The sequence below is a fragment of the Atractosteus spatula genome, chromosome 5 (genome assembly GCF_055471065.1).
Source record: "Atractosteus spatula isolate fAtrSpa1 chromosome 5, fAtrSpa1.hap1, whole genome shotgun sequence".
NCBI classification, from domain to species: Eukaryota; Metazoa; Chordata; class Actinopteri; order Semionotiformes; family Lepisosteidae; genus Atractosteus; species Atractosteus spatula.
Window position 1 is genome coordinate 22393224 of NC_142710.1, and position 14566 is coordinate 22407789.

Genomic DNA, 14566 nt, shown 5'->3' on the forward strand with positions numbered 1-14566 from the left:
CAAGAACAAATGTATAAGTTTGAATACCTACAGAATTTGTTTGTACTTAAACTTGTGTTTATAATTTACAAATGGAAAGGCCTTACTTTCAGCTAAGACCTCATTTTTGTGCAGTGTGTGGGTCCTACTGTTTAAGTACTTTGTTTTCCAAGACACAAGACCAATCACAAAAGAAAATGAATGCACATTCAGCTTTGGTCATATTTGGGATCACTGAACTTAACTGCAGTAAAGTAAAGCTGGAACGTGAGACAAAAGCGTTACTTGACAAAATAGTTCCTTCATATGGAAAGCTGGAAGGTAGAATGTTCAGTTTCTTTTGCTGCATGTGTTTATTGCCATTTACTTATAGTCTTTCATTTAAAAAAACCTGATCTTTTATTATAATATTATATACATATACATCACTTCCATTCCCTGAAATCACCCACCGGATTATTTGAATAAAACATTGTAATAATCTCTTTTCTACTTCATGTCATTAATAAACAGTCAGCAATTTCAAATTTGACCACTGTGGAAAAACATCGTCTTGGTTAACAAAGGGCTAAAAGAAGCAGGCCGGACAGCAGCTCTTTTACATGGGACAGACTTTGTTTTCAGGGATGGGAAGCTGAGCAAAGGAACTTTGCTGGCTTTGCTCCTCTTCAGCTCTTTCAGTGATGTGGTTCGAAATTGTGATGCGAGCAGCAATGGCAGACATCTCCCCTTCATTGCTTTCAGCAGTCATCGGCCCCCTGTCAGTAGTCTGGTTAAGGTTCATATCCGTTGCTGACCCATTACAGTTAAACAGCTGAATTAAACACTTCCTAAACTGGAGAGAAAATCGAAAAGTACACGATAACATATAGGAATCAAACAGTACTTTTTATCTCATAAGAAAATATGTCATTTGTGAATAGTAATAGTTTCAAATTGCACGTTGTGAATTAATTCTCTTCTTTTGTGTTCTGGGATCTATAGTTGTCACCTGGACTTGCAGTCCTTGCTTCTCACTGTCATTCTGTTGCAGGAGAAGAAATATGAACAGAGAAGTGTGGGACAGTGGATATGCTCTGGCCTAACACCTGGAAGGTTGTGGGTTTGAATCCTAGTACTGCGAGTAAATACATTGAACTTTGAGCTATGTACTTAACTTGGATTGCTTTAATAACATGCGCAACTGTTAAAATGGTTACAAATAACAAATTATCTTGGAAGATAAATTATAAGATTTATAATATAATGTAAGATAAATTAACAATAGTTCATTATTTGTGGTCTATTGCTTTAGAAACTTATAAAAAATCCATTATCTGCCACTGTAATACTTGTAGTACTTTTGTGCTTTATAATTTAATCCTGATCTATATCCCAATTAAACAAAGTGTTTCTTCCCTATCAATTGCTCTTTTTTTGCATTTCCCTATCTAGGTTGTTGTTGATTTTTTCTTTTCCTTTATTACATTTTAAGTTATTCGGTATTAGAAAACACTAGGAAGTAATAGAGTATTAGCCCAGTTTTGTCTAAACTGATAAGCGAACACCAACCTATAGCCTGTGGTGAATCTTATTTGTCTTTAGGTGACATTTTGAACATAACAAAATACAAGAAAAACTACATAGACATATAAATATTTTAATTAAATAATTATCTAAAATCCATGCATATTTGCTTAGTCAAGCATATTAATCTAAAAAGCTTGCAAAACTTTAAATTTAATCTCATTAACAATTAATCAATTCCCAGTGTACTGTACTGGTCAATTGAGCCTGCCATGAGTTCCAGAATAAGATCCAGAAAAAAATGTTGCATTCCTTTCATCGATTTTTTTCTATGAAATCCAATTCTTCAGAATCAGATAAGAGATATGAGAAGTAATATTTTAGATTACTGAACAAAGATGCTCCACTACCATATAAAGTTAAATTTGGTAAGTACCAAGCCATTTACTTGAAAAGCAAGTAAAGCAAAAGCAAATTAACTTTTTTTCTTGATTATGAACTGTTCTTTATTGTACTCTCTACTATGATACAGTAGCTAATAATGTATGATACCAAATATTTACTGTACCATATTGATATCACATTCCCTGATTTGCTGTGAAGTGGATAATATGCCTTGTGCAAAATATAAATATATATATAAAATATTCTGTATGATATACTTGTCTTTGATATCTTATTAAAATTCTGATTTCTTTGAAATATATAAATTCTATATTTAACTTACTGTATCAATACTACAATACTCAATCCACACAAACTGTCCTGACCTACAGTCCCAAGAACAACAGAAACAGTGCTGTACTTCATCGGAAAATTATTCTTCATTTTATCAGAAATTTGTTTCCGAAATAAAATTACCATCCCTGCACTGAAATGTTAACAAAGTACTCAGCTTTTCAACTACATGAGAGCCTGCACACACTGTTGTGTTAAACAATCAGTTTCTTGTTTTCCAGAGTTTTCTGGACTTTCTGGCTTTCTGGGTTATTCCTATCAGGGGTGCCAATTTCATTTCATTCTACCGGATTTTTAAGAAAACGTGTAATGATGTAATACTAAATGCTTTGCAGATCAAGCACACAAGTACGGTGTTGCACTAAGACATCAATTAACTTAACGAATGTTGAAATGGAAGTGTAGCATATCTACCAGTGTTACATAAAATTACAGAAATAAAGTGGTCTTTATACTAGTTATGAATTCTTTGGTTCTTTTGTGACTGATGCTTTCTATTGAAGCATGTCAAGTAGCCTTATGTCCCTGATTTATTTTAAATCTGTTTAGAGGGTAGTTGTTATGCAGTGGTTGTCTGAGATTCCCATGCACAGCACTGAGCATTTTAGAGCTTCTCCTTTGAACAAAACAAAATTCTATTGTCCTACTAGTATTCTCTTTGTACTGCAAGGCAACCTGACACTGATGTAGTGTCCTTGCCTTGCATTCAGCTTTATATAGTTTTTAATCCTTCTAAATATTATGATAAAAAGCCAAGGAAATAATTGTTCTACACTTGCACATGCTATAATAATATTCTGCAGTCAGCCCCCATTATGTGAGAGGTAGAAGCTCAGACAGGCAGATATGTGATACAAGGTTATATTGAATTAATGAAGAGTGCCTGGTTGTGTTGCAATCTAATACAACATTTTTGTCTAAAGGATCAGTTTTTCACCTTAAAATTGATAGCAGTCCTTTTGCACGTTTGCCTGGAGAATTTACATTAGTATGCCAATTTAGATTTATGACTATTTTAAAGAAAAGATAAGAAAAGACATTTAAGTTGAAAGGAGGGAAATAAATTCTACACATGCTAAACAGAATGTTTTTTTCTATAAAGTCCAAAGAGCTTTAAGGCAATCTTCTTTCACAAGGATAAACTGGCATGGCAAATAAAGTGTTCATTGGAATTGATAATGGATTATAACTTGTTGCATATATATTTTGATGTAAGAAACAGGTAATTAAAAATGTATGAGGAAAATACAGATAATATGTGTTTTCCTTCCAAAATATTAGATAGTACCCAAAAAACAAGTTGGTCCATCTCCAGTGGCAATTACAGTTAGAGCTCTTTGTGAACCTCTAGTAAAAATTGCTATTCTGCAGACACCCATGGAAATATGAAACCACTTTTTCAGTGTTTTGTTTTTTTCACAGGCCATGAAATAAATCATCTGACTCTGATTTCCTATCTTTTTTCAGGCTGAATTATACTCCTTTCTACTCACCAGCTAGTGTCTTAAAAGCAATATGGCTGTTTGAATAGACAAATTAGCCAGGTCTGCTGTTGCCTGCAGCAATGCCTATGTGATAAGGTACGTGCTTCTTAAAAACATGCCTCTTATGAGGTACATCAGTTTTCCTATGAAAAAAGGTCCAGTGTGCTAGTGCTTTAGAGACCTCAGGGTTTACAGGAATACCATTACTGTCATTACATCATAAAGAAAAAGTCACTCCTATGGAAATTACCATTTTCTAAAATGTAAATTGGCCATTACATGTGAATTTGTTTTTGTGCAGAACCCTTTTGTTAGAATATAGGCCTTTTCATAGTATTTGCAGAATATTTAGTGAACACAATATTACATGTTAAGAACATGTTACAGATTAACTTTCATCCATAGTCTATATGTGCTACTGATCATTTACAAAACTGCAAGACAGCACCAGCAAGTGTTGGAACAAAGGAAAATGGCATATACACCCTGGGTCTCATTTTTAATGAGAGAGAATGGAGCTACACTGCAGAAGACAGTAATTACACATGTAATCTGGACACCACCAAATGGCCCAGAAAAAGGTCAGTCAGAGTACTTAGAGATACAGATTTAAAAATAAAAAAGCCATAACCTTAATTAAACAAGAAAAGGTCACACAGAATGAGCCAGGTTAGCCAATTTTCTATTTTCTTGAGTACGTTCAAGATTACTTCAAGGCACACTGCAGAACACATTTTTAAAGGTTCCCTACTGCCTCTACCCCAAATGTAGACACACTAAAACCTCTGTTGCCAAAGCACATCAGCTTAGAGGTCAAAGACAAAAAGTACAAATTTTCCTTTCATGCAATGTCAGCAGTTTCATGCTTCACCAGTAGCAAAAAAGCAATACAGACTAGTAATTATCCCCATCGTTTATAACTGAATATATTTTTATTAAGGTGTTAATGGGTTTCGATCAGCTTATGTTAGGAGAGAATTTACTCTATTAATGCACCTACATGATATACATTTTGGAAGAATTGTGATAAAAAATAAAGTTTATTGCCACACAGTGAGCTCCATGGAGGTTTTATGCTCATAATGATTTTCAAACGGCACAGGCCACATACAGTACAACTCTGAAAGCATTAGCATTCTACTGGCATATACACCTGCTGTAAGAGTGCCGGAGGTGTTCTACTTGATCCTAGGGGGACTGGCCTTGAGAGGCAGCAATATTTCTAGTAGATATGGAGAAACAATCCTGTAGAATTTATTTCAAAGAATGAGAGAAGTGGTGGTCTTTCCTGATAATTTCTTTCTACATTCTACTACTTTTAACAGTGCACTCCAACCAATTCATTCAGTGATAGAAATCAAATTATAAATCATGCCAAGGGCAGTAATATCATCCTTAATAGCTTCTTCTATAACATAAAAGCCACACAACTGCCTTCACTAAGCATAATTATGCAATGTCATATGTTTCACAGTCCAGCCAGATAAAATTTCTAAACCTAACCAAACTAAAACATTTTTTCAGAAGTCGACTTTTCGAAGTATTATTAATGGTCTCACAATGGATTCCAACACCCAGGTGTATTAGTACGGTATATGGATTATTTGTCACAATAGTGCAATACTATTGTCGCAATTTGTTGCAATACTTTTTATTTATATTAACAAGCTGCCAAAAAGTTGATTCTCATCACCACTATTCTATGAATCTATTTTTAGGAAACATTCCCATTCTTTTAGTTTTAATTTGTTTTTCCAATAATTGGAATTAAACATTACAGAAAAGCATTAAAAATGCAATAAATTCGTATTCAAATCAATCATATTTTTTATGCCTCTCTCTATATAGGGGTTAACACACCTATTGATTTTAAGAATGTCTTTTTCTTTGCTATGTTGAAAGTAACTAACTTACAAATGCATGCATGGTAGTGGCCTCTTAGTTACCTACTCTAATATGTAGAGATCTGGACAAAGCTGTGAAGTTAAAGAGTCAATATTTGCCCCAAGGGTGAGAGGTGATGCATAATCAATCACCTCAATAATAATTTAAAGATTGTAATTATTCTTGATCTATTATGGATACAGGTTAAGTCTCTAAATAAACCATCTAACCTTTATAGGCACATCTTATATTCCCAAAATTGTATGGTATTGAGAAGACTGCTGAATATATATGTGGAATACATTCACAAAGGTCTGCAGACATTCACAAAAATCCAACAGGATGAGGGACATCTGCAGTTCTGTTCAGTACTATTATTCCGACTACCTTTCAATACCTTACACACACATTGGCTACCGAGGCTACAGACAACAGTATCCTCCCTGGTCACCCATCCATCTCTTCCTTATTTATATACACAGGACACAATGAGTTTAGAAACAATGTGGTCTTTGTGCTAGTTACGAATCCTTTGGTTCAGTTGTGACTCAAGAATGTCTACTCTTTTCCTCTATCTGGAGGGTGCAGTGGCTCTGTTGCTAAGGATCTACACCTGTGGTTGGAAGGTTGCCAGTTCATATCCCACGGTCGGCAGAGGAATCCTACTCTGTTGGGCCCCTGAGCAAGGCCCTTAACTACTCCAGGGGCGCTGTATAAATGGCTGACCCTGTGCTCTGACCCCAAGCTTCCCTCCCTGTCTGTGTGTCTCATGGAGAGCAAGTTGGGGTATGTAAAAAAATACTAATTTCTAATACAAGAAATTGTATATGGCCAATAAAGTGATCTTATCTTATCACTATCCCTGAGGATATGGAGTCAGTTAAAAATATCAGTAGCTGTAGGCAAATTACAAGCATTATACTGGGAAGATCTAACTGATATTGACTTTGGAGCATCATTGCTTTCTGTTCCACATTAGACTAGGACTTTTAAAATTTAATCTACAGACCATTACATTTATCAGCCAATTAGCAAATATGCAGAGAAATCAGAAAAAGCTCATTCATAATAAAATACTTTTAAATAGTACCTGTTTATTCATAAACACATATATGACGGGGTTGTAAACCGTAGCAGTTTTGGAGAAAAAGGCTGGCACTGCTGCTAGACGTGGATCCAGGTGGATTGTGGGGCAGATGGTCACAACAATTGAAAAGGCTGCGTAAGGGGTCCAGCAGATCAGGAATGCCAGGATCATGACAATGACCATGCGTGTGACTTGTCTTTCTGGTTTCCTGGTATTTCCCAGCCTACCTTGAGTATCAGATACCTACAAAACAACAACAACCAAAATTAAATAAGTGTTTTGATTAAAATTACCCAAAGATAGGTAGGTGGTATAGTTTAGTAAAAACAAAGGAAATAGTAACAAAATTGAGGTAACAGCTCAAAGAGTTCCCATGGTTGCTACATTATTTTCTCACTTTGCATTTCTTCTTCCAGGGTGTTTTTATTCTTACATATTATGAATATACAGTATATGTAAATTATGGCTCTATGAAAAAAATAATGTATTAAAAAAGAACAAAGAATGTTTAAAAGCCTTCCAAAAACGCAGTGTTAGTTTTCTTTCAAACCTGTTTGAAGTTTATAAGAGAGAAAAAAAGGAAATTAGGTTGTTCACATTCTTGTTTCCTATCGGAATAGGGAATGTGTGGTTCTGCAGAGTGCAGATTCAATCTGTTTTTTTTTTCAAATATTTACCTAATTGATTGCATTTGTGCTTAATTTCATTAAATATTTAACAAGAGATAACTAAGATTGTTATTAATTAAAGAAAATGAGAAGACAAATCTGTTCAAACATTTTCCCCGTGATTCCTATAAACGTGAGTAGTGATCTTTACCTTAAAGGTCAGTAAACTAACAGCATTGAGTATTATCAGAATAAGGAGTGATCAAGGAAGTGCTGTGTTTCAAATTTGTTTTTAATGGTTTATATTATAAGAACCTTTGTTACCTTTTTTGTAACCAGGTAAACGTGTTGCAATTTTGTTTCCTACTGCTGTTACTGTTTTGTTTTTTTATATTTTGTTTCCGGGGGTTTGGGAAAAATGTTTTCTCACGCCAGAAGACCTACTGCAAATAGTGAATAAAAGAGTATTTATTTATTCCATTGTTCTTGTTTGCTACTTATTGTAAGCTCTTCCCTGCTAAAGGGGTTCTCATGGTTGCCACATTATTTCCTATCCTATTTTGGGGTTTTATGTGTGCGGCATTGATCAAAGTCTGTTCTGAACTCGCAGTTTCAAAGTCATTGATCTCCATTTGAGTTGTGTGTCTGTGTGGGAATGTTAATTTCAGGAAATAATAGGTAGAGGTTTTACAATATTAGCATGGAACCCACATTATAAGAAACTGCATGAATAGACCTGCCAAACTTGCCTTCCTCAGCTTTCTCATAAGCTTTCCATATGACACAATTATTACACCTAACGGTAGTATGAAACAGGTTGTGAAGAAAGTGATGATGTATGTATGGTCATAGTAATCCCCTGAATACCTGCAAAAAAGAAAGAAAAAAATAATTACTTCCATTTTAATAGTGATATAACTGCACTGTTATGAAAATAGCTGCAATTTAGTCTGTAATTTGATAATATTTGTATAAACAAAATTTGTAGACAATTCCTAATGTCTTTGCATTATGTTCAGACATGAACTTCATGAAGTGCATTATAATAATAAATCAAATAAACTTTATGAAGTAAATATTTAAAAATCATGCTTCTGTCCAAGCAGGTCCTAGAATTATAACTAATTGTAAGATGCAGGCTGTGAAACTCCTGCAGTTCTGACGAACTACATTCAGCTATATTGTCTTGCCAATAAATTTATTTAGTTTAACAAAATGGTTATTATATATATTTAATGTGTGAGTATGTATATAAACAAGTAAAATGTGGTGGCATTCCAAGCAATACAAGTTTAAGACCAAGTAAAAATGAAAAGAGACAATAGATACTGTGAAGTAGGAGGAAAAACAACTTAAACAATATTAAGGAATTAAATTTGCTATATAATGAAAAACAATATAGTGTTCAGCTTAAAGATGAGGGGGCACCTCCTGACTGAAATAGAAATGTAATATTACATACTCAGACCTGTTTTGATTTACTTTCTCAAATTCACATGGCTTTGTTACAAGCAAGGAAATTTCCTAGCCAGTAAAAATTATTAAACTGCAGTATGTACAAAGAAGCACAGCAAAACCACTGTCAACAGGAATCATGTTTTACTGTACATTTCTCATCTGCAGAAAAAACACCACTTCTTTTGGCTGAGTTCTGGTGTCTTAAATTCCTCTTCAGCATAATGTGAGCAATATGGAGTGAATATCAGCTGAAAAACATCATTTTATTTCAAATGTTCACCTGAGTTCATTATTAATGAAAAATAGCTGGAGATCATGACAGTAGCAACCATTTCACTTTGGAATGTTGTCAGTGGTCTCTATGTAGCTTCAACATTTTAGTTGTTTAGGTACAACAGCCTGACACCAAGTACTCAGTCATGCAACATGGAGCAATGTTTTCTTAAACCTTATGATGCAGGCTCAATAGCCCCATTCTCTGATTGGGTAATCTATCAATTTCAGTTGTCTCCAGTACTGTGAACAATGTTGCCATTCAATCTTTACAATGTAAAGCTTTATGTATGTAAAGCTTCAAACCTACTGTAAGGTAACAACAATCTTTCCTGCTTCACTTATTTAATTTACTTTGAAATATTATCTGCACATCTTTAAAAATGAACACCACATGCTTCCAATTGCTAAACCAGCTATCAGGATGCCATACTGTAAATTAATCCCTTTCTAAGTCCTTTCTGTTAGAAATATTTTTTTCTCTTTGCTTATTTTACAGTTCTTTCCAGAGTCCATTAAATTGGCAGCATGGGGAAAAAGCCTCCCTTATTCTGGTCCCTTAAACAGAGTCTTTCAGTTGTACTGTCTCATGTCTCTACTTGAAAAGTCCCTTAATGAAGTCATGTGACTTCTGTGTTGCTATCTGCAGGTCCTGCTGCCAGCTCATCAACAGTTTGGAGTAGCAATGTCAGCAGTTCTTCCTGCTTTCCACCTGCTTCCATTCTGCTTGCCGCCTTCCCCTCATTACTTTCATAAATAGGGGATTTGTTCACCTTGTGTATCATATAATTATATAGGAACCTGCAAAGCAATACACATATCCACAAACATGCATTCATGTAAATGAATGGCATTCAGTGGAATTAAAAAAACACCCACAGACAGAAAATTATTTAAATCACTTAATCACAATGCAAACTATGAATTTGTAATAGCTGGTAGAACAGAACACTAAAACCCTGCTGCTTAAAAGCCTGAAACTATTGAAAATATCTCAATTTAAAACTGCCTCAAATGTGAATAGCCCCCTTCCTGTTCCCTAGATATTAAAATTGGGACAGAATTCACCCATTTCGTGTTCCCTTTCCAGGGGGTCACTGAAAAGCAAAAATGAAACCCTGGTGTGAATAACACAGCCACTGAACAAAATTAAGGATAGGTGCAGGGACACAATGGGAAAGAACACTTCCATATATTTTTAAGCAATTTAAAATAAAATAGACCTCTTTCTATTTTAGAAAAATTACTACATGTTTTTTTTATCTCAAATTGGGTGATTACACATTTCATAGCTGGTAATACAATACATTCTCATGCCTTTTGTCTAGAGTACACTTCTAGACTAGACAGGTATTGTCTGTTAATTAAACACGGGGTTTATATGTAGATTAAACATTGAACATAGCAGTCATCAACATTTTTGTAATTTCTAACATTTCTGCAGAGGTAATTCAATGGGTGAAAAAAATATATGTTAAACCTTTAATAAACAGCCATTCCCGTGTAGGGTTCCTTTACTGAACTGCATGGTTAGTATGTAGAAAACTATGTAAAACAAAATGTATCTCCATTTTAGTCAAGTTTGAAAACATACCTTTAGCTCTGTTTGCACAGACTATATTCCTTCACAGCCAGAATGATGAATATTAGGGATCCTCATCTATTGACATGCCACACTGCAATGGCATAAGGGCTGAGAGCTACATTACAACTACACTTTTACAGATTTCGTGAACTATGGTTTTCCCATTAAAAACAAAACATGTACTGTTCTCATCTATCCAGGTTATAACACTGATGTTTCAAGGTGATCTAGATAGATCTTACCAGTTTGGCTCACAAGTGGTACCAATTTTGCTGACAGTGTAGCTGCTCCATCCCAGTGCTGGTGGGATGGTCCAGATGAAAGAGAAGGTCCAAACAAACACAAGTCCTAAAGCAGCATGCTTCCCCCGTAACCGGATATTCCCCAGAGGACGGCAGATCACAAAAAAGCGCTCAAAGGCCAGAACAGCCAATGACCATAGAGCAACGATTCCTGCCAAAACAGAAAACAAATTGCCTATGGTGTGAGCATTATGGATGAGTTCTGTGGATTAATGATTTTTTTAGTAAAAGACAAAATGTTCTCTTTTCAAAGTACAGTTATTTTTATAACACATTTTTGCCCAGGCAACAGAGGTGATAAGACCTTTGTTTTCACAGCAAGATATTATATTCCTCATAAATATCTTTGTTTATTTTGAAACTTTTGCACATTTACAGCCTCACTAGCTGTATTGTCACAAGTTTTATGTTATTTCTGTGTATATCAAAGCTTTCTATTATGAATTTTAACATGCCAGTAGTTTATTTTAAGAGGTAATTCAAAGCATCACATTACCAAATCATTTCAAGACTGTTCTAATGCTGTAGCTGTCAATATTGTATGTAACTCTATCAATGAAGCTAATAAAACAGCTCTCCAATAATACATACTATATAAATCATACGGTACATATATAGTGAATCGAGTGATAAAAACTCTATACTGAGAACAAGATGGTGACATTCCAATCACAATTATTAGTCCAATATTAAAGAGAAGAAGAGAAGAAAATAAAGAGCAGAATTACAAGAAAGGCAGAACTGGAAGAAGCAAAAAAAAGAGAAACAAGAATGGTGGAAAGTGGAAAATTAAATTAAGGTCCCCAAGACATGCTTGGTAATACAACCATTTTGTGCTTTAAAAGTGCTTTATCCAATATGGTGTCGTGGGGGGAACCATCTTTGAATGGTTCCTGAAATAGGGAGTCCCTGTCATAAGGGAGATTCATTTAACACCCTTGGAAACCCCTAAACATTATCTTTTAATCACGTTCAGGCTAACAACACCTTGTCCATCTGGGCAACCAATTTCAACAAGAGGTGACAGGAATGGGTGATAGGCATTACCAGGAATGGGTGATAAGCATTACGCCACACCCAGGTCCCTGAATCAGACAATCTCTTACCACACTGCATGGAAATGCACTCAGAGGCAGTGTGAAAAATATCTGTGCTGCTAATGTAATGAATGAGTGAGGCCTGAAACACCAAACTAGTTGAAAAAGCGCTGTCAAAAGTGGTGTTAAAAGGAAAATCAATTTACACTGCCCTCATGAAGGCAGTCTGACATAATTTCAGGGTTCTCTTTTGTATTTCTAGTTGATAACAAAGCATTACTTCACATTGCAGTCCTTTAATTCATACTTTTACTGTATATAATAATGGGCTTATATCTTCTGTTCATAGGCGTTATGGAATTTTAAACAAATCTTTCCTAACACAATTTAATTTACAGGTTTGCTTTCTGATAAATCATTTTCATGCACTTATGATAAAGCTTGTGGTTGATTCAATAATAGTTCACATAACTGTTATTAAAAAAAAACACCAAATACATAGGGCTACAAATAATTGTAATACTGTTTTACATTACCTAAAAGACTTACTTGTCTACTTAGCAATTGCTAAAACACTTCTGAACAAAATAAATGACGGATTGTTATACCATTTGACTATAGTCATCATCATTTCAATAATACTTTCTCCTTTATACAGTAAGTTAAACTTCTAACCATTTCCATTCAATCACAACATTATCCATCTGTGTTCCAATGCAATTCTACGATATTGTAAATTAAGACGAATGATATCTGGGATAAAATCCTAATCCTTAACATTGTGATAATCTAAGAAGTATTAGATCATGTAACTTTCTGTGAGATATATCCTACAAACGACTACTAAGAAACGACACTGACACCTGCCGTTTAATTCTTTCTGGTAAAAATAGAACATTAATACCTCGATACACTATCGTGTACTGCATCCATTACCTACTTAGAAATCTGAAACTTACCAAAAAATGTAACTGCGAATCCTTCAAGAACACAAGCCCATGGTCCCATGAAAAAGTAACCTTTAGCATTAGTTAGAAAACTTATCGTCCCGCCGATTAGCGATACCAAAAAATCCGCTACAGAGAGATTAACAATAATATAATTCAGAGGTTGTCTCAGCTGCTTGAACCTAAAGGTAACAAGCATCACTGTAAAGTTTTCAGACAGGGACAAAGACGTTACAATGAACATTAACGCAGCCAGAAATTTGAAGTTCCAGGGAGCGATGTTTTCAATCGGACCGGAGAAAGGATCTCCGGGCTTCAATATTTCTGCAGCTTCTGTGTACACTACACCGTTGACAGAAACTCGAAACGAATCCATTTCATGGGGCGTGGGAGGCAAGGAATTTTAGAAAAGTTACTTTTCTTCCGAAGAAAGTTCACAGGTAGAGTCAACTTCAATTACCTTGTGACAGGTAGTGAAAAATGAAGAATTGCATCAGTAAAAGAAAATGTCCCAATTCCTGTAGACATCGGTATTAATTCTACAATCTATAAGAATATTACACAATATGTCTTCAAAGTATTAAGACCGGTTTGTTCAATTAGATTTAAAAATTCTACAGTTATACAGTACAGGATGAAATTTTTAATCAACGTTTATCAAGTTCTTCATGCCCTTTCTAAAGTGATTTACAGTTTACACCTGCTAGGTTAGGGATCCGGACCGTAATCCTCTGTAATAAAAAAAAAACGGTTCAACGTCAAAAAAACACCTAGGAAAATGATCCAATGAAATAAAACGTGAAATGAAAGTCGCAGAAACGTTAAGGTGTAAGCAGTTGTCCGTTTCCTGCAAGTACCAGTTCTGCACAGTAAGTAGCCCTATATAGCTATAGTACATGTGCTCTCGATGTTCCTTTATATAAGCTATCGCCGGCCAGTCCCGCAACTGTTCAAGGAATAAATACTCCTGCCCACAGAGCGCATAGAAGACTAACGCACAAGAACCTTGAGAAATCGTCTGTGAGCTAAAGGAAACGAATAGCCTTTTAAATATGGCGTAATGCTCTCAAAATCTGGATTATAAACTGGGATAAAGCAAATGAAGACACAATGGTCTGTTGAAACTGGAAAATGACAGGCATAAAGGGAATAAAATATAAATAAGAACACCCCTGTATGGGACTGTTGTGGTTGTATTATCAGATAAGGTTTGAAATTTGTTTTAGAAATATAATTTAAGACTTCAAATTAATAAACTGCCTTTACGGTCACATATTTACTGTAGTTTAAGGGATGTAAAACAGTAAAGCTTCCTAACCACCAAATCGCTATATAAAGTTTTACGAAGAAGTATGAATGTATGTCGTTTATCTACAATAAGTATAAAAGCACTTTTACAATGTTGAACTTACTGAACTTTAAGCAAAACACAATGCTCTTTGCGAAAGGTGGGTTTTAATAATCGATTTTGTTTCTGTTTCTGGTTTTAAATACCCCAGCGACAACTCGCAATGTTTATTCCTCTCTACACCAAATATATTGTGTGTGTAGCACGATAGCATATAAAAATACCTGTTTAGTAATGTGCGGGACTGCAGCATTCTGTTGAAACTTGATATACCGCGGTGTATGGTGCAGTTCACGTGCTTTTTGCACAGTGATATTTCTACCACAAATG

General features: G+C 34.9%; 1 protein-coding gene across 1 annotated transcript; it reads right to left on the reverse strand.

Annotated features, from left to right (window-relative positions):
- Positions 1 to 577: 577 nt before the first annotated feature.
- On the reverse strand, positions 578 to 13264 carry valopa (vertebrate ancient long opsin a). Its single transcript, XM_088916496.1, has 5 exons — positions 12901 to 13264; positions 10845 to 11055; positions 8036 to 8153; positions 6682 to 6921; positions 578 to 814 (listed from the first exon to the last, which is right to left on the reverse strand). Exons 1-5 carry the CDS (start codon positions 13262 to 13264, stop codon positions 578 to 580), a joined length of 1170 nt encoding a protein of 389 aa, XP_088772622.1.
- Positions 13265 to 14566: the final 1302 nt, after the last annotated feature.